Below are 22910 nucleotides of genomic sequence, written 5' to 3' on the forward strand. Positions count from 1 at the left end.
TGCACTCACCGAAAGCGTATGGTTCAAGGGTGCCTGGCTCCCTCCGTGGAGCGTGTGACTCTTGGTCTCGGGGTTGTGAGTTCAAGCCCCACGCTGGGCATAGAAATTACTTAAAAGAATTTTTAAAAATCTTAAAAAAAAAACAAACCCTAAAGTGTACAGTTTAGTGTTTTTAAAAATACTCTCAGGGTTATGCAACCACCACCACTGATTTAACTTTTCCGCGTCGCAAAAAGAAACCCTGCGCAAACCCGCTCCGACCCTCCCCCCCCACCCCACCCCCATCCCGCGATGGTCGCGAATCTTTCTGCCTGTGGGTCCGCCCCACACGGACATTTCACATCAGTGGAACCATCCAGCGTGCGGCCCTCTGCGTCTGGCCTCCCTCTCCCGGCACAAAGTCCTCAAGGTTTCTCCGTGGTTCGGCCGTGGACGTTTCATTCCGTTTTATGGCCGAGTGGCACTCATGTTGTGGATGGACCAGAGTTCGCTGGACCACAGTCCTCAACGTCCCCGGGGGTTGAGCCGCGCCCCCCCCCCCCCCCCCCCCCCACAGCCGTTGCGAGCGATGCCGCTGTGAACGTTCGTGTGCACGCAAGAGTGTGCTCTCCATTTCTCGAAATGCCCCGACGGGGAGGTGCCCGGTCACACGGGAACTCTATGTTTAGCATCTGGAGGAAGTGCCCGTCTGCATTCCGGGGCCAGCCGCCCCGCTTTGCACCCCCAGGGCTCCGGTTTCTCCACGCCCTCGTCAACACTTGTCATTGTCTGTCTTTTCCACCCTGGTGGGCGAGAAGCCTTGCCTCATCCTGGTTCTGATCTGCATTCCCTGACGGCGTGTGACTTCGCCCCCTGTGTGCTTATCGACCATTCTGTGTCCTCTTTGAAAAAACGAGTATGCACACCCTTCGTCCGTTTTTTTACGTGGGGTTATTTGGGGCGTTAAGAGTTCTTTGCGCACACTGGACGCTCGTGTCTCATCGCATCTATGGTTTACGAATATTTTCCCCTATGTCGTGGGCTGTCTTTCCTCGCCACTATCCAGGTCTGATTTACATAGTTGTTCTTAGTCTGCCTGTGTTTTTGGCGTCCTGTGTAGAAGCCATTGTCTAAGCCAAGGCTGAGGGTCTGCTCAGCCGCCACACCGAGGGCTCCGTCCACCTGAGATCCCCGTGAGCTGGTGTTCGCGTGAAGCGCGAGGCGGGGCCCAGCTCCGTGCCTTTGCGTGTGAAGATCCACAGGTCCCAGCATGGCTCGGTGGACAGACTACCCTTCCTCTCCCTGCCTCGTCCCGGGGCCCCTGCCGAGACCACCCGACGACGGGGACCGCGAGGGCGTATTCCTGGCTCTCAAGTGTTTCCCACGGCGGCTCGGCAGCGCGTTTCCAGGGGGGGAGTGGGAGTCCAGTCCTTCATTCTTCTGCCTCAAGACTGTCTTGGCTCCTCTGCAGCCCCCGCGTCCCCTTGTGGATTTTACGATGAGCTCCTTGAAAGGCCAGCCGGGTTTCGAGAGCGACCCCGCGTGCCTGGAGGCTGTAGGTTAATTTGGGGAGTTCAGGGCATTTCAGCGGCATCGGGACTCCCCATCTGGGGACACTGGTATCTTTCCACTCGGTTAGATGGTTTGCATTTCCTTTTGATGATGTTTTGTAACTCTTTGTGCACAAGTGTTACTAAATCCATTCCTGGGTATTTCGTTCTGTTTGCCGCGACGCCTCCGGGACCCCATTTGCACACTGACCATTGCTCGTGCGTGTTGTTAGCACGCTGATTGTTTTTCAGACTTTAAACTCTTTTCTTCCTTCTCTCTCTTTCTTTCTTTCTCTCTCTTTCTTTCCTTTTCTTTCTTTCTTTCTTTCTCTCTTTCTTTCTTTCTTTCTTTCTCTCTCTGTTTCGTTTCTTTCTTTTTTTCTTTCTTTCTCTCTCTGTTTCGTTTCTTTCTTTTTTTCTTTCTTTCTCTCTCTGTTTTGTTTCTTTCTTTCTTTCTTTCTCTGTTTCTTTCTCTGTTTCTTTCTTTCTTTCTTTCTTTCTTTCTTTCTTTCTTTCTTTCTCTGTTTCTTTCTTTCTTTCTTTCTTTCTTTCTTTCTTTCTTTCTTTCTTTCTTTCTTTCTTTTTTAAATCTAAAGCTGTCCCCTCTGGGCCTGTCTCTGCCCAGTGCAGGGATGGTCGTTGACTCCCTCACGGAGCACACTCCGCATAAACTCCCTGCTGGCTTCATTTGGGTGGTCTTTGTTGATTGCTACAGGAAATCAAGGCACAGGAGTGGGGTTCAGGGACTCCCCCAACAGGAAGTGTGCTCCACGGGAGCAGTGGCTCCGGCCCCTGGAGCTGTGCCTGGCAAGCAGCCTCTAGTCCAACAAGCCTGAAGGAGGAAGCTGCCTCCTGCCTCCCAGGGGCCAGGCCCTGCTCCACGTCCCTGGGCGTGGGCGTGACCTCACGTCCCACCACCCAAGAGCAGGTGATGGGCACTGCCACAGATGGGGAAACTGAGGAAGCTCGGAGCCAGACCCGGGGAGGCGGGGCAGCAAAGGCCTGCTCTTCCCACGTGCCCAGCACATGGCCACCCCCATCACCCCAGCAGCCTCACCTGCCCTCAGGGTAGCCAGCCCCTCTCGGGGCACGGCTCTCCCGTCGGGGGGTGTAGCACTGGCAAACCGGACCTCATTCTCTAGCCCCTCACAGCGCTATTCCATGCATCCTGGAGCCAGAACAGAAACCCTTCTCGGGACACCCCCCCCCGGGTACCCACCTGCCCCGGTCACGCCAACACGTGTCACGTCACTGCCGCCCGTGACGTTAGTGTTGTGCATCAGGGCGACCGGCTGCAGGGGGACCGGACTGGACATCACTTCTGGGGGCGTCCGGAGGGCGTCTCTGGACACACGAGCTGGCATCCGTGGACTCAGGACCACAGACAGCCTTCCCCAGTGCGGGGGGACCTCACCGGGTTCCCCTCGAGGCCTGGGCAGACCAGAAGGCGGAGGAAGGGGGAAGTTGCCCCTTTTCCTGCCTCCCCCCTTGAGCTGGGACATCTCCTCTCGTCTCCTCCGGCCCTCACACTGGGACTCTCACGGCCGGCTCCCTGGTTCTCCGGCCTTCGGGCTCGGACTGAACCACAGCACCAGCCTTCCCGGGCCCCCGGCCCACGGATGGCACACGGTGGGGCATCCCAGGCTTCCTGAGCACGTGAGTTAGTCTGTGACTCCTACCGCTGTGTCTCTCTCTGGAGAGCCCTGATACATTGCTGGTGGGTCCCCGACGTCCTCACAAGGTCAAGTTGGCGGGCCACTGGGCGGCGCACTTCAGAAGTGGTCCCGGGAGGGGGCGGGGAGCCCACCTGTGCCAGGCTCCCAGAGGTGGCCCCGAACACCCTCACAGCCCATTTTCACAGTAAGCCCCACGTGCCTGTGGTGCCAGTTCCCCTGGAGGGCCGAGGCAGCCTGCTGACACGCGTGTCCCCATTCGACACGGGGGCCAGGCCTGTGCAGAGACCCTCCAATCGTCAGAATCTAATGCAGCTCTGTTCTGGGCTTCAGACCCGAGGGCAGGCCCCCCGACCCCCCACCTGCTCCCCCACCTCCACATGTAGCCCTCTTCCCCCTTTCTGCTCCCATCCCCTGGCTTCCTTTCTCTCCCTCCAAACGTGTCCCCCCTTTGCCTGGAATGCTCCTCCCCTACAGGGCTGACTCCTCAGTCTTCAGGGCCAGGTCCCACTGTGGATTCCTCTCAGCCCCCAGTGCCAGAAATGCACCCCGCTGTTCCTATCTTTACATTATCCCAGGAATTCCCTCCCTTCCCAGAATTGACCTGATCATTGTGGGGTGACACCTGTCACCTTCACCAGTTTCTAAGGGCCTCGAGGGAAGGGGGCCTGGCCGCCCAGTCCCCACAGCCAGCATCTGGTATAGCACCTGGCACACGGCCGGGGCCCCTAAGTGGCCACTGCATGCCCGAACACAGAACCAGCGGCCAGACGACCTATTTTGGGGGCTGATGGACCAACGGCTCGGCGTGTGAGGTTCTGCCCCCCACCCGGCTCCGTGAGAGTGGGCTCATAGTCCTCCTGTGCTCCCCTTTCCCGAGGGCCCAAGGAAGGCCTTTCTCTGAGGAGTCAGCCCACGTCTGTGGCAGGAAATGTCCCCATCACTGTGGACAGCAGGCCCCTGATGGGAGAGCAGACCGCCCAGGACTTCTAGACAAGCATTTCGACACCCTGGAGACCTGTTCTGCCTCCTCTCCGGCAAAAAAGAATCTTGGCGGACCCCCGGGGTAAGGACTCAAGCCGCTTTTATTAACAACGTCACCTGGACGAGCACAAACCTGACACCGTGTACAAACGTGTGCTTATAGCTCTCATCCAAGCATGAAGCCAGAACAGATTTTTAAATTAGCCACCAAAGGGGCGTCTGGGTGGCTCAGTCGGTTGAGCGACCGACTTCGGCTCAGGTCACAATCTCGCGGTTTGTGAGTTCGAGCCCCGCGTCGGGCTCTGTGCTGACAGCTCAGAGCCTGGAGACCACTTTGGATTCCCTGTCTCCCTTGCTCTCTGCCCCTCCCCCGCTCATGTCTGTCTCTCTCTGTCTCAGAAATAAATAAACATTAAAAAAATAATAATAATCAAAAAAAATAAATTAGCCACCAAGAAAACCACAGAAGTGGGAGCACACAGGAGTAAACCGGGGCTGCCGCTGTGTCCACATGAAGCCACAGCAGGGAAATGCAGTGAAAAATTCGGTTCTGTGGCCGGCCAAGTTTCAAGCAGTCAGTGGCGACGTGTGCTAGGGTTGTGCGGATACAGAACACGTCCGCGGGTCACCTGGCCACAGCTTCGCTCTGTCCCTTCGGGAGGAAGAACCCTCTCCACATCCTCGTCAGCCCAGGGGGTGAGGGCAGCAGAGCCTGGCCCCCACGCCTTCAGAAAGCCAGCTGGGCTGTGGGGCCGGCTTCCGTGGGGGATTGGCACCACCAGGGTGTGCACAGGATACACGGTGTTTAGAGGCTGTCTTCCAGGTGGCTTGGGTCTCCCTGTCATTCAACACTGGTCTAGAGTCACCCTCTCGGCGATCTTTCCAAACAAAGACACCTCTAACAGCACTCCACAACCCCCTCCCCCCCCCCCCCATCATGGGACAAGGGCTTGGCTGCCTGGAATCCTGTTCCAAGGTCTTCAGGCCCCGCAGGCGGACTCTCGTCACCCACCCAGGGTCCCGACCCTTGGAGCCCTTGGCATCGCCATCTCTGGTGCACCACTTCCTCCAGGGAGCCTCCGTGGATTGTCCCAAGCGCCTGAGGGAAGACAAAGCGGAGGAGGTTCTTCCCGGGGCGCCGCTGGCCACAAACCCCGTCTTCCCTCGCGGCCCCTCCCGGGCTCAGGCTCGCGGGTTGGTTGCACGCGGGTCTGACCCCGCCCCCGCCCCCGCCCCCGCCGGCCGAGCGCCTGCTCCAGGGGGGAGGGGCTGCGCGCTCGGGCGGCGGGAGGCGGGGCCTTGTGGGCGGGGCCTTGTGGGCGGGGCCTGGGCGCCCTATAACAGGCGGCGCGGGGCGCGCGCCCGGCCAGAGAACGAGCGCGCAGCGGCGACAGTCACCCCAGTTGCCCCGGCCCGGCCTCCCGCTCCCCGCGCCCCGCGTCTCCGCGCCCCACCCCCCCCCCCCCCGCCTCGCCGCGTTCCGCGCCCCGGCCCCGGGCCCGCGCCCCGGCCCCGCCGCCCGCTAGGCCCCGCGCCCCGCGCCCCGGACCGGCCCGTAGGCCGCCCGTCGCCCGCGCCGCCATGGGGGTGGAGGGCTGCACCAAGTGCATCAAGTACCTGCTCTTCGTCTTCAATTTCGTCTTCTGGGTAAGCCCCGACCGGGGTGGGGCGGGAGGGCGACGGGGGCCCCCCGAGCCCCGGCAGGCCGCGCGCCGCGCTAGGCCCCGCACAGGGGGCGCAGCCAGGACGCCAAGTTGCGGGGCCACCTGTGGGCGCCGTCCGCGGGTGGGGGTCCTGGGCGGGCACGCGAGGAGGTGAGGGTCGTCCTGGCGATGGCGACGCTGGGGGCTGCGAGCCGGGTCTCGGGGCTTCTGCGCGGCCGGGCCCAGGGCCCCCGCGGTCGGGCCGGGGCGTTCGGGGGCTTCGGGTCTGTGCCCGCTGGGTGATGGCGGTCGGTGCGGTGGGTGCGGGCTCCGAGCCGCCGGCCGCGGAGTCAGGGACCACCCGGCTTCGCGGGGACCGAGGGGGCTCGGGGGCGGGGTTCCGGGCGCCCCGCCCCCATGAGCTCATCGGGGCCACCGCCCCTGAATGGGCGGCCGGGGGTGGGGGGGGGGTGGGAGTGGGGGGGGGGGGCGGGTGCGCACTCGGTCCGAGTGTCGGGAACCGTCCACTCCACTCCGCTCCTGGCCCAGGCCGGCTCCCGCCCCGGTCAGCTGCCGCCGCCCCGGGGACCGCCGCGAGGGGTCCGGGCCGCGGCGGAGCTCACACAGGAAGCGCCTCAGTACAGTGTGGCCCGCGTGCTGGGCGCCCGCACCGCGGTGGCCACGCTTTGTGTGGCTGACGCCCCTGCACCCCTCACCCAGACCGAGACTGCAGCCCGGCCTCGCCCGGGAGGCTGTGGAAGCTCGGACGGGAGTGGGGCTGCGGCGGCCGTTCGGAGTTGGCACAGGACAGGCGGCCCTGAGGACCCGAGCCTCTCTGGGCACGCGGCCTGGGTCTGGGTGGATGCCCAGGTCTGGGCTGAGGTCTGGGTTTGGACATCCCCCTTTGGAAAGAGGTGCTCCCAGGATGGTCATCTCTGGGTGCAGGAGGGTCTTGGGGGCTCCAGGCTGCTGACCTGCCAGTTGTGTTTTCCTGGCCTGGGTTAACCGCTGGTGTGTAACCGGTGGTGCTTTGGCACGTCTTTGCTTCCTGTCTGTGTCGGGGTTGGGGAGGGGCCCGAATGGGTGCAGGAACCCCTCTCAGGCCCTGCTCTGCCTCCCTGGGCAGTGATCGGGTGCCCTCCCGGGCCCCTCCATCCTGCTGCGCCACCACAGGCCGCTCACCCTTTCTCAGGAGGGACCCTGACAACATCTGGTGGACAGTGTGTTTCTCCAGTAGACACTGGGGGGTGAACTTTTAAAGTGGCCCCCTGAGCAAGTGTGTGGGACTGGGGACATCCGTTTTGCATCTGGACAGCCGAGGAGCCCAGAGTGAATCTCGGGGCAATGAGGTATTTGGGGTGGCGAGGACAGAGACTGGAGTGAGCTCTGGCTGGGGGTGGAGTGGGGGTGTCACAGCCCACCTGGCTGGGGAGGCACAGGTGGGGGGGTGCCGCTGTGGCCATCGGCCTCTGCCCGGGGAGTGGGGGGCAGTGGGGCTGTCAGGATGGGCCAGGCATGGCCTGAGCAGTCACTGGGGCCTTCACTCAAGGGGCGTTGTCAGCGTCACGTTAGCGTTTGCCTGCTGTGGCCTGGGCATGTCAGGGGCCAGGGGCACATCCAGATGCCCCTCTGCTGGCCCTTAGGCCCATCCCCTGCGAGCAGAGCCTGGGTGCGGGGTCAGGGCCTTGACCAGGAGGTGGAGGATAGGCGGACGTAGACAATGTGGCTTGGAGTAGAGTCTTGTCCTCAGGCTGAGTGTCTTTGCTGGGTGAGTCCCTCCCCGCCGCCCAGCCTGGCAGGTCTCCAGGGCAGCCCCCACTCACCCCCCAGCTCTACTTGGGTGAGCCTGGGATTTCCCCAGGCAGCTGGGGTGGAGGCCTCACACATCCCCAGGTGCTGCTCTGTATTGAGGCTTGAAGAGATGTTTGAGGCCTCTCCCCTCAGCAGCCACCCCGCTGAGCACTGAGAACTATGTTCCACGGTCCACGGTCACCGTGGCCCCACCCACCCCTGCGGTGGGGGCATGCAGAGCTGAGCAAGGCGGGGCTGGGGGGCACCGCTCTGGCAGAGCCCCTCTCAGCGCGGGCGTCCTGCCTCTCCTGGCTGAGAGCCGGAGCCGTGGGGGTGGGTCTGGATGCTGGAGCCCCTCCCCACTGTTCCGGGCCTGGGCCTTGGCTTCCTGCCCTCTAAGGTGGAGGTCCACATCCTATCTCCCGGGGCTGGCGGATTACTAACACTCCAGTGTTCGGAACTCAGGAAATGGTTGTAGAGCGTGGATGGCCGGCAGGAAGACTGCTCTCCTGGCCCATGTGGGCAGTGCCTTGGGGAAGGGGCTTGGGGGATCCCAGAGGACGTCGGGTGAGCCCAGCCTGACTCTCACTCACTGGGCAGCCTGGCCACGGTACAGGAGCGGGTGCAGACGGGGAGCTGGGAGGAGGCTTTGACAGTGGGTGTCGGACCAGGTGCTTTTAAAAGTTCCATTTCAGAGAGTGAGGAGGCTCCCACGACGGGGGGCGGGGGGGGGTCTGGCTCCTCTGGGAGGGGGCGCCGTCACCCTGCACACTCACACAGGCACGTCTCCTCCTTGTGTCAGACTTCGGGGCCCCAGGCAGCGTGCACTCCGTAGGCCTGCCCACCGCCCGCTGGGGGCTCCCTGGCCGGGCGGGCATCGGGCGGTGAGGCAGGGACGGAGTGGGGGCCGGGCTGGGGCCGAGCCTTCGAGACGGTGCCGGTGGTGCAGACACCCTGCCCGGCAGCGTGGAGATCCTCCCGGTGGGGCGGGACCCGGAGCTTCCCAGCAGAGGCGGCAGGTCCTTGGGACTCCTGCCGCTGGGGCATTTCAGGAAGGGCAGAGGCTCCCCTCCCCGGGACCTGGGGCAGGTGACCGGCACGTGTAAGGCCGCTCGCCTTCCTCGTCTGTGAAGTGGGTATGATCGCAGCCCTCTCCTTAGAGGCTGGCCGGGGAGAGTGCCGCGTGCCCCGCCCGGGCCTGGCTGCTCTTCTGACCTAATGCCTTCCGTGGCCGCCTTCCAGAGGCAGGGCAGCCAGGCCCGGCTGGGAACGGGGCTGATTAGAAGCCTCGCTAACTGGCATTTCATTCTCGCTTCCAGACAGCACATGACTGTCTGTCACTTAGCGGTTCTGTCGCCTTCCTTCCGGGAGAGGGGATGGGACCCTGGCGGGCTCCGGGTGGGGGTGGGGATTTCCTGTGCCCCGTTTCGGGGGGTGGGCCAGTGGACGGAGTGAGTGGCACAGCTTTGGGGGAAACAGCCGTTGGGCTGAGACAAGAAAAGGAAGTCTGTGGTCTGTCCTTGGAACGAACTGCCCCCCGCCTCCCAAGGATGTCTAGGCGGCGAGAGGCCTGGGACCCTGGCTGGTTCTGCTCTGGGGCTGGTGCGGTGCCCTTCCTGTAGGGTTCCCACCCCACCCGCAGCTCAGGTCTGTCCCCAGGAGTTGAATTCACCCCCAATCCCTAGCTCACTCTGCTTCAAAGTCCGGACAGGGAGACGGGCCCCAAAAGCCCCCTCTCCCAAAGAATCTACCCCGTGCCTTCATATCAGTGCCTGAAACCCCGTGAGGGGAAGAACCTGGGGCAGAAAATCAATAAGGCAGAGTCCAGGCACCCGTGGGAGGGGCAGATGGCCACCTTTGCACTGGCCCAGCGTTTTGGGTTGGGGATGGAGAAGCACAGGGGCTCTCCCTCTGGCCCTGGCACCCCAGGACCCAGGCCAGGGCACACGGCAAGGGCCGGGTGGTTGTCAGCCCTGGGTCTGCCCTGTGGCCAGCATGTCTCGTCCTTGACCGAGAACCCGGCTCACCCGGAGCTGGCCCTCAGGACCCTTTTCCTGGCTGTTTTCCACCTGTCTGGCAGAATGTGGTTTGACCCAGCGTGCTTCCAGAAAGCCCTAGACTTCTCAGTGCCCCCCTGCCCCCAAAGTACACATCATTTGTACTTTGGGGCCTGGCCTAAGCCCGTCCTGGTGGCAAAGCAGGTGCTAATTCACACAAGACCACTTGGGGGCTTTCCAGGTGGACCCCCAGATGCTAGGGGAGTCCCCATGGGCCAGCCGAGCCATTTCCCTTCCTGAGCTAGCTGCCAGGGACGGGGTAGCCGCCACCCCCCCTCCCTGCCCCCCCCCGCCCCCCCGCCCCAGGCATGAGGCCTGGCCAGAGTGAGGGGCTTGGGAGGCAGGTTGGGCTGGGGGTCAGGTTGGGCCTGTAAGTTCCTCCAGTCAGTGGCAAGGGTGCTCTGGGCAGGAGACCAGAGGCCAGCAGCTCAGCCAGGGCCTGGGGGTTCATGCCTCTTTGTCCCCTTCTTCTGACTTTGGAGGGTTAATCTCCCTCACCTGCCTCCCATGAGTGGGTAACACGGTCATTGTCAAGAAGGTAAAAGACAGGAAGCCAGGGCCGTCTGCCCTGCGGAGTTGGTGAGTGGGTGACCCACCCTGGCGTCTGTGTCACACAGGAATCGTCTGTCCCAGCTGTCCCACACCCAGCTTGGCCTGGGGCATAGACGCCCTCGGGAGGTGTCTAGCAGCTCCCTGTCACCTGTCTTACCTGTGCCATCACAGGTGTATGTCGAGGCTGGTTTTGCACTGCCGCTGACAGCCAACTCCTGACCGAGGACGTGGACACTCAGGCTGAGACCCAGGGCCGAGAGGCGCCCTGTTGCGGCTGGGGGAGCAGGAGTGGGGACTACCTGCCTCCCTGGGTCTCCAGTCCTGGGGGCCGGGAGGCCTGGCCCCCGGAGCTCAGGGCCCTTGGTCTTGGGTGGGGGCCTCCGAGAGGCAGTGGGTTTGGTAGTCACCGAGTGTGGTCCCACCCAGAGCTCACGGGGAGCTCACCCTCTCCCATGGCTGTGGTTCTGCTTGGCCGAAGGCCCACACTGCTCCCTCTGGATGGGCAGTCTTTCACTGTGTCCCCGAGATGATAAGAGCTCCGGCCCATGTGAGGTGGCCCTCCCCTGGGCCAGCTGGGCACAGGGCCGGACGTCTCCTTTGCCTGCAGCCGGGGCCCAGCTGTTGTCAGGCCCACCGAGGAGGCCCTTGCCCCGCTGTGCCTCACAGCCTGGCGTGGCTCCAGGGCTGGGGCTCCCCTGGGGCGGGGACAAGGACATCCTGACCTACTCTCTGGTCCCCTGCCCAAGCCCGCCCACCGCCCATCTCCCTCCCCGGGAGGAAGGCCAGCCCGCCTCTGCAGCCCGTCTTCTCTGGCGGGTCACCGGGACGTCTGTGCCCACATGCCCTCCCTGCAGCGGGCGGGTTTGGGGCAGGGGAGCAGCCCACTTCCTGGTTTCACTACGCGGGGATTGGGTGGTGGGGTCGGGGTCTGGCCCTGCAGTGGCTCTCCAGTGTGGCCCTAGAGGTGGTAGGGTGGGCTGGGAAGTCCCAGCTGAACGGGCCCTTGAGGGCCTGTGTCATGACCCCCTTCTCACCTGCTTTTAGGCGCCGGGCCAGGCGGCTTCCTGAGGTTCAGGGGCCTCGAGAGACACTTCTGCCTCCTGGCCAAGGTGAGGGTCTCTGCTCTTGGTTCCACTTCCTTCCTGCCTTGAGCTGCTCTCAGAGGCCGGGGTGGGCCCCCCCCCTCAGGAAGGCCTGAGGTGGGTCTAGGGAAGAGTCTGGGCCTGTCCCCTCATGGTGGGTGGACAGTGAGGGCCAGCCTGCAGGAACCCAGGACCTGCACCCAGCCTGTAAGATGGCAACAGGACTTCCCCCTTCCCTACTCACCCTGTGGAGCCCATCCTAAAAGTGTCTTTTTTTTTTTTTTTTTTTTTTTTTAAGTCTGTTCGTTTATTTTGAGGGCGGGGGAGGGACAGGGGGAAAGGGAGAGAGAAAATCTCAAGCAGGCTCCACATTCAGCACAGAGCCCCATGCGGGGCGTGATCTTATGCACCTAGAGATCATGACCTGAGCTGAAATCAGGAGGCAGATGCCCAGCCGACTGAGCCACCAGATGCCCCCGAAGCGTCTTTGCTGCGCAGCATTTCCTCCGACTTAACCTGGTGGCCCTGACGGCGTTTCTGGCCTGTGCTTCCCTCCTGGGGGGTCTCCAGCTCCCCGCCAGCCGCCAAGCCGAGTGGGTGCTTCCCCATGCCTTTTCCCGCGAGCATGTCCCCTGGAGGCGGCGGGTCGGGGAGCACAGCTGGCGCGGAGCCCGGCACCCTCCCTCTCGGTGGACCTGCCCCCCCGCCCCTGACACCCAGGCCCCGGGCAAGACCAGCACCGCCTGGAGGGTGTCAGTGACGCACCAGTTGTCCTTGTTGCCCATGGAGCGCGTGGGTGGGACGGGGGTGACCGCTCAGCTGCGGGCCCGGGGTGCGGCTGCCCCAGGCCTGTCCGGGCAGCACCCGCTCCCTCTTGCTCCCTTTTAGCCGCTTCTTGGAAACGGCCGGCAGGCTGGGCAGGATCCCAGCACACTTGGCTGTCCCCTCCTGTTTCAGCTGAGGCTGATATTTATTAATTCTCAGAAGGGAAGGAGAAAGAAACAGAAACAGAACCTTTCATAGGGTCCTAAAGTGGCCGTGCTGTCTCCACTGTGGGACCCGCCCCTGTGACCAAACTGGCAGTCTCCTTCCTGAGTGCTGTGCCCTGGCCCGCCCTGTGGGAGCCTTTGGGGGGCAGAAGCCTGTTGGGGGGCCGGGGTGGGGTGCAGGAGGCTGTTGGGGGGCAGGAAGCTGTCGGGGGGCACGGGTAGGGGGCAGGAGCCTCTTGGGGGGTAGGAGGCTGTCGGGGGACAGGGGTAGGGGGCAGGAGCCTGCGGGGGGGGTAGGGGCAGGAGTCTGCTGGGGGAGGCAGGAGGCTATCGGGGCAGAAGCCCTGTCGGGGGGGCAGGAGGCTGTCGGGGGGCACGGACTGGGGCCAGCGGTGCTTCCGGCAGGTGAGGGGGTCCTGTTGGGTGGGGATGATGAAGCGTGTCCGGCCCTACCGCTGATACACCTGCGGCGATGACGATGGCCGCCGGCGCGTGTCGTGAGCCAGTGTTTTCCAGGGGCGGCGTGGGAAGCGCTCTGTGACATGAGCTTACGTACCTTTATATCCTTGTCTTACGAGGGAGGGTGTGGAGGAGCAGAGTCACGGAGGTGAGCCTGAGGTGAGCGCAGGGCACCCCTGGCTGCCCGCTCTGGGCCCCACCCACTGCCGTCACTCCTGCGGTCCCTTAATGCTGGACGTCCGGGCCCCACAGTTCTGCGGTCCCTTCTTTGGCCCTAAGACCTTGGTTCTGTGGCAGGACTTCAGCACAACCTCTCCAGGCGCTTGCCACGGGCCACGGGCACCCTGGCGAGCCCAGAGTGTCGGCCTCCTCACCTTGAGGCCCGGTGGGACCCGGAAGAAACATTCACCCCCAAAGACCTTGCTTAGAAGTTCGTGGTCAGGGTTGACGGGGCAGCTGGGGGTTGAGCACAGCTGTGTCGGACGTGGAGCACCCGGCACGTGGGGGAAGCGCACACCTTGCTTGCTCAGTGCTGACCCAGGTGGACCCCTGGGGGCTTGTCACCGCGTGGAGATAAGGGACGTGGCCACCAGCCCCAGCCTCGGGGCCCCTCCCCCATCCCGGGGCGGCCAGGGGCCTGTTTTCTGTTGCTGCACGTGATTTGCATGGCTTATACTTTATTTAGAAGCTGCTCTCCACTTGGTCTGGCTTCTGTCGCTCAGCACAGTCCTCGAGCCTGCGGGCTGTCGTGCAAGGGACACACTTCCTACTGTCGGTGGCTTCGCCGTGTGGCTGGGCCACTTGGTTTCCGTTCAGACTGTCGGTTCTCCAGTTGAAGGAGAGGTCTGGGGCTGGGAACAGCGGGGCCCACGTCATGGTGGGGGCGCTCTCGTTCACGTCCCTGGGGGGACACCTGCGTCTCGCCACATGGTGGGTGTGTGCTGGGCCTGGTGGAGGACTGCCTTTTTCTGCCAGCACATGGACTTCCCTTCCCTGCCGGGGGCGCTTTCCGATGCCACCCACCACTCCCCCTGTACAGATGAGGTGACCTAAGGTGAGCATCTACCCCCCCTCCCCCCCCCCGCTGCCTGGGCCTCGTCATCTGGGAGCTGGGAATGGTCCTGACCACTGCGTTCACCTGGCTCTGCCCGGTGCGTCTGTGCAGGGCCTGGAGTGATGGGGTCCTGGCAGGGAGGGGACACTTCAGCACCAGGCGGGACCAGCTTCCGTGGGCCTGTGGTCCCGCCTGTAGTGTCTGGGGGGCGGGCTCAGCATTTCTGTTAGGACCATGCGCCCCGAGACAGGCTTGTCTCCTCCGTCCCTGGGGGGCACTGTGCTCCACACCCCGCCCCCCTCCACTGATGGGGACAGGGAGGCCAAGCTGCAGCTTGTGGCCAGGCCTCTGCGACTACAGAGGGACTACAGAGGGAGGCCCAGGACAGGGGCTTCCCCTGCCCCTCCCCCTCTGCCCTGGAACATCTCACAAAGCCGGCTCTGGACCACAGTTTCGAAACAGAACAAGTGACTGTTTCAAGCCAGAGTTGCCACGGCAACCCTCAGCCTCGACACCGCCTCCCTTGGAGCCGCAGATGGCCGCCACCTCGGGAGAAGCCGAGGACTCTGGGGCCCCTGCCCTGCCCACCCCCCCTCAGCCGTCCCCTGGGTCCTCTGGCCCGCTCGCGGCTACGACAGGTGCCACAGAGAGGCACAGGATGCTGGGAGCCCGCGGCCCTGTCCTTTGAGGGCTACGCAGTGCCCGGAGTGCCACGGGAGGGGACCTTGGCCAGCAGGTGCACTGTAGGCCCTCGGCGCTCCCACGAGTGCCGGAGGATGGGAAGGGCTTACCGTGCCTCCGTCTGCCCCTCCCCCACCAGACCTGGGACTCCGGGAGAAGTGAGCTGAGAAAGCGAAACCCAGGCTAGCGGGGGCAGACCGGGTGCTCTGAGGGACGTGCCAGGCAGCCTCGCCCACCGCTGATGTGCCAGCGGTCCCACCGGCCTTACCGTTAGCTGAGCCGAGTGTAGGAGGGTCTGGGAGCTGCTGGGGCTTTCTACGGGGCACCGTGCAGTGCTGGGGCTCCCAGCCATACCCTCCGCCGTCTCGGGGGTCTGCTCCCCGGCCAGGGCCCCGGGGCAGGTGCTGGGCTGGCCAGGGGGTTTCCTTGGGGTCTGCTTTCCAGTTTCTCTTCCTCATAGGACCTGTAGCTCTGGGTCTGTGTGTGAGGGTCAGCGTCTGGTGCTGCTGTGGGAAGACCCCGGCTGCCAGCACACGGATGGTGGGAAGAGGGAGAGCCGGAGGCTGGCGGCTGCATAGCCAGGCCTCCCGACCGGAGCCGAAGTTTGTAGCTCTGGGAGTACGTGCCACCTTGGTGGGGCACCCAGGGCTGGGACGGCCCGGGGAAGAGGCTGGGGCACTGAGGGCAGCCCGGCCACTGGCCCGGGGTTGGTCAGATGCTCGTGTGGAGGCTGGGCCGGCACAGTCCGGGCTCCTCTTCGGGGGGCCCGCCCCCACCCTCCACGGATGGCCCTGCGCCGGCAGGACAGTGAGTCCGGTGAGGGCCTCCCTGGGCCGGGAGCCCCTGTCCTCATGCCAGGCTCTGAGCAGAACCCCCGTCCTGCCCCAGCTGCTCAGGCAGCCCCTCCTCTGGCCTGAGAGCACAGCGGGCTTCCTTCTTCCTGCAGTAGCTTCCCTTCCCAGGGCCGCAGCGGCAAGGATTTCTCCCACAAACAGCCCGGCCCCTCGGCCTTGCGGCTTCCTGGATGCCACCAGCCTCAGCTGCCTCCCTCCTCTGTCATTCCCTCCATGGGTCCCGCCAGGACCCTGGTGGCATCAGACCCACCGCTCTATGTCTCTTGGCAGCAAACACCTGGGGTCCTCTCCGTGGGGTTCCCAGATGAGCCGAGGGCTGTTGGAGCCACCCCCTCGGAGGAGGGCCCAGCGGTCCCTGGGGTGCTGCGGTCTGGTGTGGACTCTGGCCAGATTTAGCAAATAAAAATACGGGACATCCAGTTAGGTTTACGCTTCAGAGAAAAAATGAACACTTTTTTGACATGAGCGTGCCCCATCCGATATCGGGGACCTGGTCTTCGGTATCCAGGCCTCCCTGGGGCCTCTCAGATCCCAGGTCAGCAAAGCAGACGCGTGGAGCCGGGAGGCTGCCCAGACCCCGGCGGTGTCTGTGAGCGCCACCTGGAGCGCGAGCCCTCGGACCGCTGACCCGGTGGCAGTGGGGGTCCAGCACCTGCCGCCCCCTGGATGTTCAGCGTGGCACGGTTCCCACTCACCCCTGCGCCGCTCTGGGCGAGTAACCCTGTACCCGTTCTTTCTCCAGTTGGCCGGAGGCGTGATCCTGGGTGTGGCCCTGTGGCTCCGCCATGACCCACAGACCACCAACCTTCTCTACCTGGAGCTGGGAGACAGGCCTGCGCCCAACACCTTCTACGTAGGTGAGTGCACTCAGTCCGGGTCCGGGGCCTGGCTGGCTCCGGGCTGGGGGACCAGGAAGGACCCATCTAGGCCTCGGATCAGGACTGCTGCAGACAGACAGTCAGGACGGGCTTCCGGGAGGAGGAGGAGGCAAGGCCTGGGCCGACTTAGTGGGGCTTGCTCTGTGCTAGGCTGCTAGGCAGGTGGAGGCCAGCCAGGAAGGGCTTTTTGGGCAAGAGAGTGAGCTGGAGACAGAAAGTGGGTGGGGTCACCTCAGCCTGGGGACCTTCGGGGCCTGGGGTCAGAGGTGGTCAATGCCTGGGTGCTTGGGACAGGAGCCAGGCTCCCGGACAAAGCTGGAACTTCAAGGGGGGGGGTGGGTTGTTGGGATCCCACCAGATCACCGCCGGGGACCACATCGGGGCAGGAGGCAGCTGGGAGGGGGCCGGGGAGCTGTGTCTCCCGGAGGGTATTTCGGGGGAGGCTCCCTGGGAAGGGGTGGGGCCGGATGCCTGGGCAGCGGGACTGGCAGCTGGAGCCCAGAGGAGGGGGCGGGGGGAGGAAGACTGGGGCCCCGGGGTGGGGCAGGGGCCAGTGTGACTCAGGCCGCCCCCCCTCCAGCCACACCTTGCTGCCTTATTAGGCTTCGGCACCAGCTGTGCCCCTTCGGGGTGTCTGTCCCTGAGGGATTGGGCCCCGCCCCCGCCCACCCTGTCCTGCAGAGTTGCACTCCTTAGGTTGGTCCCCAGCCAGTGGGAGGCGGGGCCTGGCCCTCGTGTTTGTGGAGATGTTTCTGTCCTTTAAAGGAACGGCCTGGCCTGGCCCTGGCAGCTGGGCAGGAAGTGTGTGTGTGCCCTAGGGTTTGGGGCTCCGTGTAGGGGTCAGCGGCCACCCCTCTGGCCTGGTGTCCTGGGTGCCGCCTGGAAAGGGTCTGGGCCCCTCCCACGCGCTTGGGATACATGCTTGGTTGCTGAAGCAGGGATGGCCCAGGGCACCCTGGGCCACGAAGAGGATCCTCTCTGAGCTGCAAGGTTGAGAGGTCGGGTCCAGGAGCACCGATAGGGTGGCCCCTTTTTGCTCCCTGGAGATGGGAGCTTGTGACTCTGGCAGTGGTTTCCTGGGGCTGGCAGTCCCTGGGGCGTGGGGGAGGGGTCCTCCATCTCCACATTCCCGGGCTCCCCCGGGGCTGTGCAGCCCCTCCCAGGTTTGAGTCTCCGATGGACAGGGTGCCTCTGCCTACCTGCTCCGAGGGTGCTCACGAGGACTGTGACCCAGGGTCTGCCACAGGTGGTCCAGGCGCCCTCAGAAACAAAGCTGTCGGCTTGGCCCACGAGTCCAAGGGCAAGGAAGTATCCTCCAGACCCACGAGAGCCTTTTCTCTCCTGCGCGGCTCCTCTCGGGCCTCTCCCTCCCCTCCCCCAGAGGTCTGAGCCGGCAACAGCTGGGCGTGGCCTGGGGTGCTGGGGGTGTGGTGGGTGTGGGCAAGTGGCTCCGGAAGGGGTCCCCCTCCTGAAGGAAGCCTCAGGGCACTCCTGCTCTCCCAAAGCCTCCCCCTCACTCCAGGCCAGGGCTGGGCAGGGGAGGGTTCAGGAAGCAGGGGGGCAGGGAGGGGAGGGTCTGCTGCAGCTCCAGGCCTCCTGCTCTGCAGGGCTGTGCCTGGGCTCCAGTGGGGAAGCGGTCCCACGGGAGAAGCTCATAGACGGTCAAGTGGCTGTTTTCCCACCAGCCTGCTCCTCATAGGGGCGCCACATCGGGCTGTCACCCGGGGCCTGACCCTGGCTTGCAGAGAGGCCTCCAGCTTGGTGCTCCTGGCTCTGGGGGTGCCTGTCCTCGGAGGTAGCTCCAGCCCAGGGACCTGGGTTCCTGCGGTGCCCCCCTTCTGCCCTCCCCCACTCCATGGGCTGCCAGTCCCTGCCCATCAAGCCCATCAAGGACCAGCCTTCTGGAGCCTCCCACTGGCCCTGGTGTGGGCTGGGCCTGCCAGGGAGGCGGGGAAGCAGATGTGTCCCTGACAAGGGCTCTTTGTCCGATGTCGGCAAAGGGGGAGGTCAGCTGGGTTCGCTCAGCACCCTGGGCAGAGCCGCAGGGCCTGGTGGGTCCCTGACCTCACCTGCCAGAACCCGGCCCACAGGCTCCAGAGGAGGTGGGGCCTGGATGGGACCAGGGGTAAGGCGCCTGCTGCCGTTTGCCGAACCTCACACAGTGACCCGGGAATGGGAACTTGTGGGTCTTACGTGGCCTTGCGGATGGGGGTATCAGGGCCTGAGGGGAGGGAGACCCAGTTTGAGGGTGCTGCCCCCCTTGAGCCGGGAGCCCCCTAGGGCGGCCGTAGCAGGAGGCTTCTCTTCAGCCAGGTCCACGGAGTGCTGCCCAGAGGCTTTGGCTTTTCTGAGCCCAGTGGTTGAACCCCAGCTTCCTTCTCCCCGCCCCCCCCCCGGCTGTCCAGACAGTGGAGCCCTGGGGGTCTTGGCTCTGCGGACCCGGGCCTGGGCTGCCCACAGTGTTGGCCGTGGTGGCCGGGGGACAGGCCCAGGCTTGCGAGGCGGCTATGGCTGGCACTCCCTGAGGGGCTCAGGGCCCTGTCTGGGTGGGTCACGGGCACCAAGAAGGGCAGCATGGCCAGGCCCGAGGCATTCCCAACTCTGTGGTGGCCCCTCCTGCCTCCCCAGGAGCATGTGCCCAGACCGGTGGGCACCCCGGGCAGAACTGTCCCTGCCACCACATGCCATCCTCAGTGGGGCGGGGCACTGCGGCCGCCAGGCCACCTTGTCCAGCAGGCTGAGAGGCTGAGCCGAGCCCACCCCTCGAGCCCAAGGAGCCACACAGAGCCACGGGATCTGACCTGTGCCCAGGAGCGGTGGGCATGCCCTGCTGCTGGCAGAAGGGCCCCTGCAGCTGCCTCCCTCTTCCCACCCCTCAGGGCCCTGTGCACCGAGAGGGGTGGTGCTCTGTGCCCCGCCTCCCCGAGTCCCAGAAGCTTAGGAGGAGCCAGAGTGGGTGCAGGTTGTACGAGGGCCTCCCCTCCTGGGGCCCGTGGGTACAGATCTGATGGCCGAGCTCTCTGCGCACCGAGCACATGCCGGGCAGTGCCGGCCTGGGCCTCACCGGCCTTGCTCCCAGGTCGTGGACGAGGAGGCCCGTGCGGGAGAGGCGCCCTCGTGGCTGGCCGGGCTGCAGGGCCCTCTCTGCTCCTCCCTGGGGCACTGGGAGTCCTTTGTCTTCCGGCGGGGGGGCCCGAGTCCTGGGCAGGGGCCGTGCGCACATGGCTGGGGAGGTCCGGGGCGGCAGGCTCTCGGGAAGCGGTGGCCTACGGGACGTGGCGCACTGAGGGCATCTGTTGCTCCCCCACAAAGGCATCTACATCCTCATTGCCGTGGGCGCCGTGATGATGTTCGTCGGGTTTCTGGGCTGCTACGGGGCCATCCAGGAGTCCCAGTGCCTGCTGGGGACGGTAAGGTCCCGGGCGGGGCGAGGGGTGGGGCACGGCTCTGGCTCCGCTGGAGGCAGCACGCGTTCACCTCTGGCGGGACCCCCTTGCCCTCTTGGAGGTGGGCTCTCTCTGTGGCCTGGGGACCTCTCCCTGTGGTTGCCTTGCTTGGTCCTGAAACCCCTCCGTGCTCGGTTGCCGTCCCGCCTGGTCCCTAACTCACGGTTCCACGGTTGCTTTTCTTGTTTTTAAAGAAAAGTCACAGAAACGATAGGGAGCGAGGCCCGGACCCACGGCCGGCCTTGGTGGGGAAGCTAAGGCCAGCCAATCCGGGAGGCGCGGGTAGCGGGCGCCGTATCATCACCCCCTTCCCGTGGGGAGAGTGAGCAGCGGGGTGCGCAGGGGACACAGGGCCCGCGGCTATGCCAGCCCCTCCAGCTGCCCCGCCACGCAGAGCCCACCCCGCGGGGATGGCGATAGGGTCGGCACACGCGGCCGGGTGCCACCGAACACCCCACGCACACCGGTGCGTCACTTGGGTGCCTGTCGTCTGCGGACGGTGAGCCCCAAGCTGCCCCGTGCCTGCTCTAATCCCCCGTTTCTCTGCCCTCCTCGGGTCCTGCACTCCGTCCTCAGTTCTTCACCTGCCTCGTCATCCTCTTTGCCTGTGAAGTAGCTGCTGGCATCTGGGGTTTTGTCAACAAAGACCAGGTGAGCCTAGGGCCGGGAGGGTGGGGCCCGTGCAGCCTGGACAGGAGGGAGGAGGGCCCTGCCGCTCAGCCCGATGGGCCTGACCTCGGATGGCAGGTGCCGTTGGGGCGCCCCCTGATGAAAGGCCACGCCTAGGGCTTTCTGGAGGAGGTGGCATGGGGGCCAAGTAGAAGGCAGGTCCCCCTGTCTCCCAGCACCCAGGGCGGGGTGGGGGAGGCATCCAGATCTGTCCTGGAAGCAATATCTTCCCAGAAGAGCCAGGTGAATGCTTGCCGCCCCGCACCACTGCGGGGGTTGGTCCCTGCCGTGGGTGTGACCTCACCCCTCCCACACACCCCTCCCCCAGATCGCCAAGGACGTGAAGCAGTTCTACGACCAGGCTTTGCAGCAGGCCGTGGTAGACGACGACGCCAACAATGCCAAGGCCGTGGTGAAGACCTTCCATGAGACGGTGCGGGAGGGGGCGCCGGGGGACCGGGGAGGCTGGGGGTTCGGGGCGTTGGCCTCTTGGGTGTGGCCCCAGCACGTTCCTCAGGAACAGGAGGGGCGTGGGGGACCTGGCAGCCCTGCTCCCGGAGGGTCCGGGAGCCCCCCTGGAGGGGATTCTCCGGGACCTGTGCATCCCCAGTGTGAACCAGATGAGCCAGTCGGGCTGCGGTGCCGGGGTCTCCGAGCAGCGCAGCTGAGAGGGGGGAAGGGAAGGGGAGAGGGGCCCCTGGGCTCAGTGCTCCCCCTGGAGTGGACCATCCAAGCCCCCCACCCTGGGCCAGGCTGGGGCAGCGGCTGGGGCTTCGGCAGCCCGTGGGGTCGCCTGGGCCATCTCCCTGCGGACCCTCTCTCCACGAGGGCCCGGGGCTGAGCACGGGTGCCCTCGCTCTCTGCAGCTCAACTGCTGTGGCTCCAGCACACTCTCCGCGCTGACCACCTCCATTCTCAAGAACAACCTGTGTCCTTCAGGCAGCACCGTCATCAGCAACTTCTTCAAGGTACGCGCTGGCGGGCCGGGCCGCCGGGCTTGCTCCCCGACTCGGCCGCCGCCACCCCTGGGCAGGGCTCGGGCGGTGGTGGGGGTGGGGGGGGCCGCCTGGCTGCTCCGCTGGCACTGGCAGGGATGCGGCCGACAGCCAAGCTGGGTGGTGCTGTGGCCAGTGGGGGTGCTCTGCTGGGGGGCTGGGCTGAGGCCGAGGTTTTGCTGACAGCCCCCGGGGGAGGCGAGTCTCTGCCCCCGGAGAGTGGGTGCGGACGGCGCCCTGACCTCCCAGATCAGCACCCTCCTCGTGGCGCCTAGCGACCTGAGTGGAAGACAGCACGCACAGCACGTTCCGTCTCCACGTCCATTTTAAAACGGGTGTGGTAGGGGCGCCCGGGTGGCTCAGTTGGTCGACCGTCCGACTTCAGCTCAGGCCATGATGTCACAGTTTGTGAGTTCGAGCCCTGCGTCGGGCTCTGTGCCGACAGCTCGGAGCCCGGAGCCCGCTTCGGATTCGGTGTCTCCCTCGCTCTCTGCCCCTCCCCTGCTCACGCTCTGTGTCTCTCTGTCTCTCAAAAAATAAACATTAAAAAATTTAAAAATGAATAAACAAAACGGATGCGAGATAACCTGGCAGAGACTGGGCCCCAGTCACACCTCTCCCGAGGGGTGGAACCGCTCCGTGCTCTTTCCGTAATGATCTCGTGCTGCTATACCGTGGGGGCCTGAGGACCTGCGCCCCTGACCGGCTGCGGGCTGTCACCCCACAGGAGGACTGCCACCAGAAGATCGATGACCTCTTCTCGGGAAAGCTGTATCTCATTGGCATCGCGGCCATCGTGGTTGCTGTGATCATGGTGAGCGCACGGGCCGGGCATCTGACCGGGGTCCCCACTGGGTCTCCGGGTGCTGACTGTCCCGCCCGCCTCTCCCCGCAGATCTTCGAGATGATCCTGAGCATGGTGCTGTGCTGTGGCATCCGGAACAGCTCCGTGTACTGAGCGGCTCCAGCTGCTCCTGCTGCGGGGGGGCTGGTGAGAACCCTGCGGTGGCCCTAGAGTGACCGGACATCCCTGAGGGCCCCCCTGGAGGGGCCGCCACCGCCTGTGTATAGAACTTGTCCAGTAGTACTCTGCTACACTTCTTAGCCTTTTTACTTCTGAGGTTTTGTTTTTGTCCTGAAGTTCCCCGTTCCCTTTTGGGGCTGAAGTCACCTATAGACGGCATGTGAGTTGGGCCTTGGGGACTGCAAGGCAAGGGCCCCTCTGCTTCTGCAGCTGCTTAGGGAGGGGCTCTGCCCGCTCAGCCAGGCTTCTCCTGGGGGCCACGTGGCCCACCCACCTGCCCCGTGGGCTGCACGGCTCATGCCTTTTTTTAACCCTCTTTCCTCTCCTGCCACTTGTCTAGAGCCGGGTCTACAAGCAGCCTTATGCCTTCAGTGCACCTCTCCTTTCTAACTTGTCACCTTCAACTGTAATTACATCTTGAAAGTCACTCAATAAAGAAGGAAAAACCGGGCATGCTAACAAACTGGCCCCTTCTTGTGCCTGCAACATCCGAGACGCTGGGGGTGGCTGGAGGGGCCGAGGACCCTGGCGCTCGTGAGGCTCAGCTCTG

General features: G+C 64.6%; 1 protein-coding gene across 1 annotated transcript; it reads left to right on the top strand.

Annotated features, from left to right (window-relative positions):
- The first annotated feature begins 5583 nt into the window (after nt 1-5583).
- Nucleotides 5584-22823, top strand: CD81 (CD81 molecule). Its single transcript, XM_053899319.1, has 8 exons — nt 5584-5833; nt 16091-16205; nt 19539-19636; nt 20249-20323; nt 20670-20774; nt 21208-21309; nt 22064-22150; nt 22232-22823. Exons 1-8 carry the CDS (start codon nt 5768-5770, stop codon nt 22292-22294), a joined length of 711 nt encoding a protein of 236 aa, XP_053755294.1. The 5' UTR covers nt 5584-5767; the 3' UTR covers nt 22295-22823.
- Nucleotides 22824-22910: the final 87 nt, after the last annotated feature.

The sequence above is a fragment of the Panthera pardus genome, unplaced genomic scaffold (genome assembly GCF_024362965.1).
Source record: "Panthera pardus isolate Hobbes unplaced genomic scaffold, ASM2436296v1 HiC_scaffold_12, whole genome shotgun sequence".
NCBI classification, from domain to species: domain Eukaryota; kingdom Metazoa; phylum Chordata; class Mammalia; order Carnivora; family Felidae; genus Panthera; species Panthera pardus.

Bases quoted from the DNA above. Each gene is read 5' to 3' on its own strand.
- CD81 (XM_053899319.1), top strand. From the start codon at position 5,768: ATGGGGGTGGAGGGCTGCACCAAGTGCATCAAGTACCTGCTCTTCGTC. The intron at 16,206-19,538 runs GTGAGTGCACTC...TCCCCCACAAAG, and splicing joins GCCCAACACCTTCTACGTAG to GCATCTACATCCTCATTGCC. The intron at 20,324-20,669 runs GTGAGCCTAGGG...CCCCTCCCCCAG, and splicing joins GTTTTGTCAACAAAGACCAG to ATCGCCAAGGACGTGAAGCA.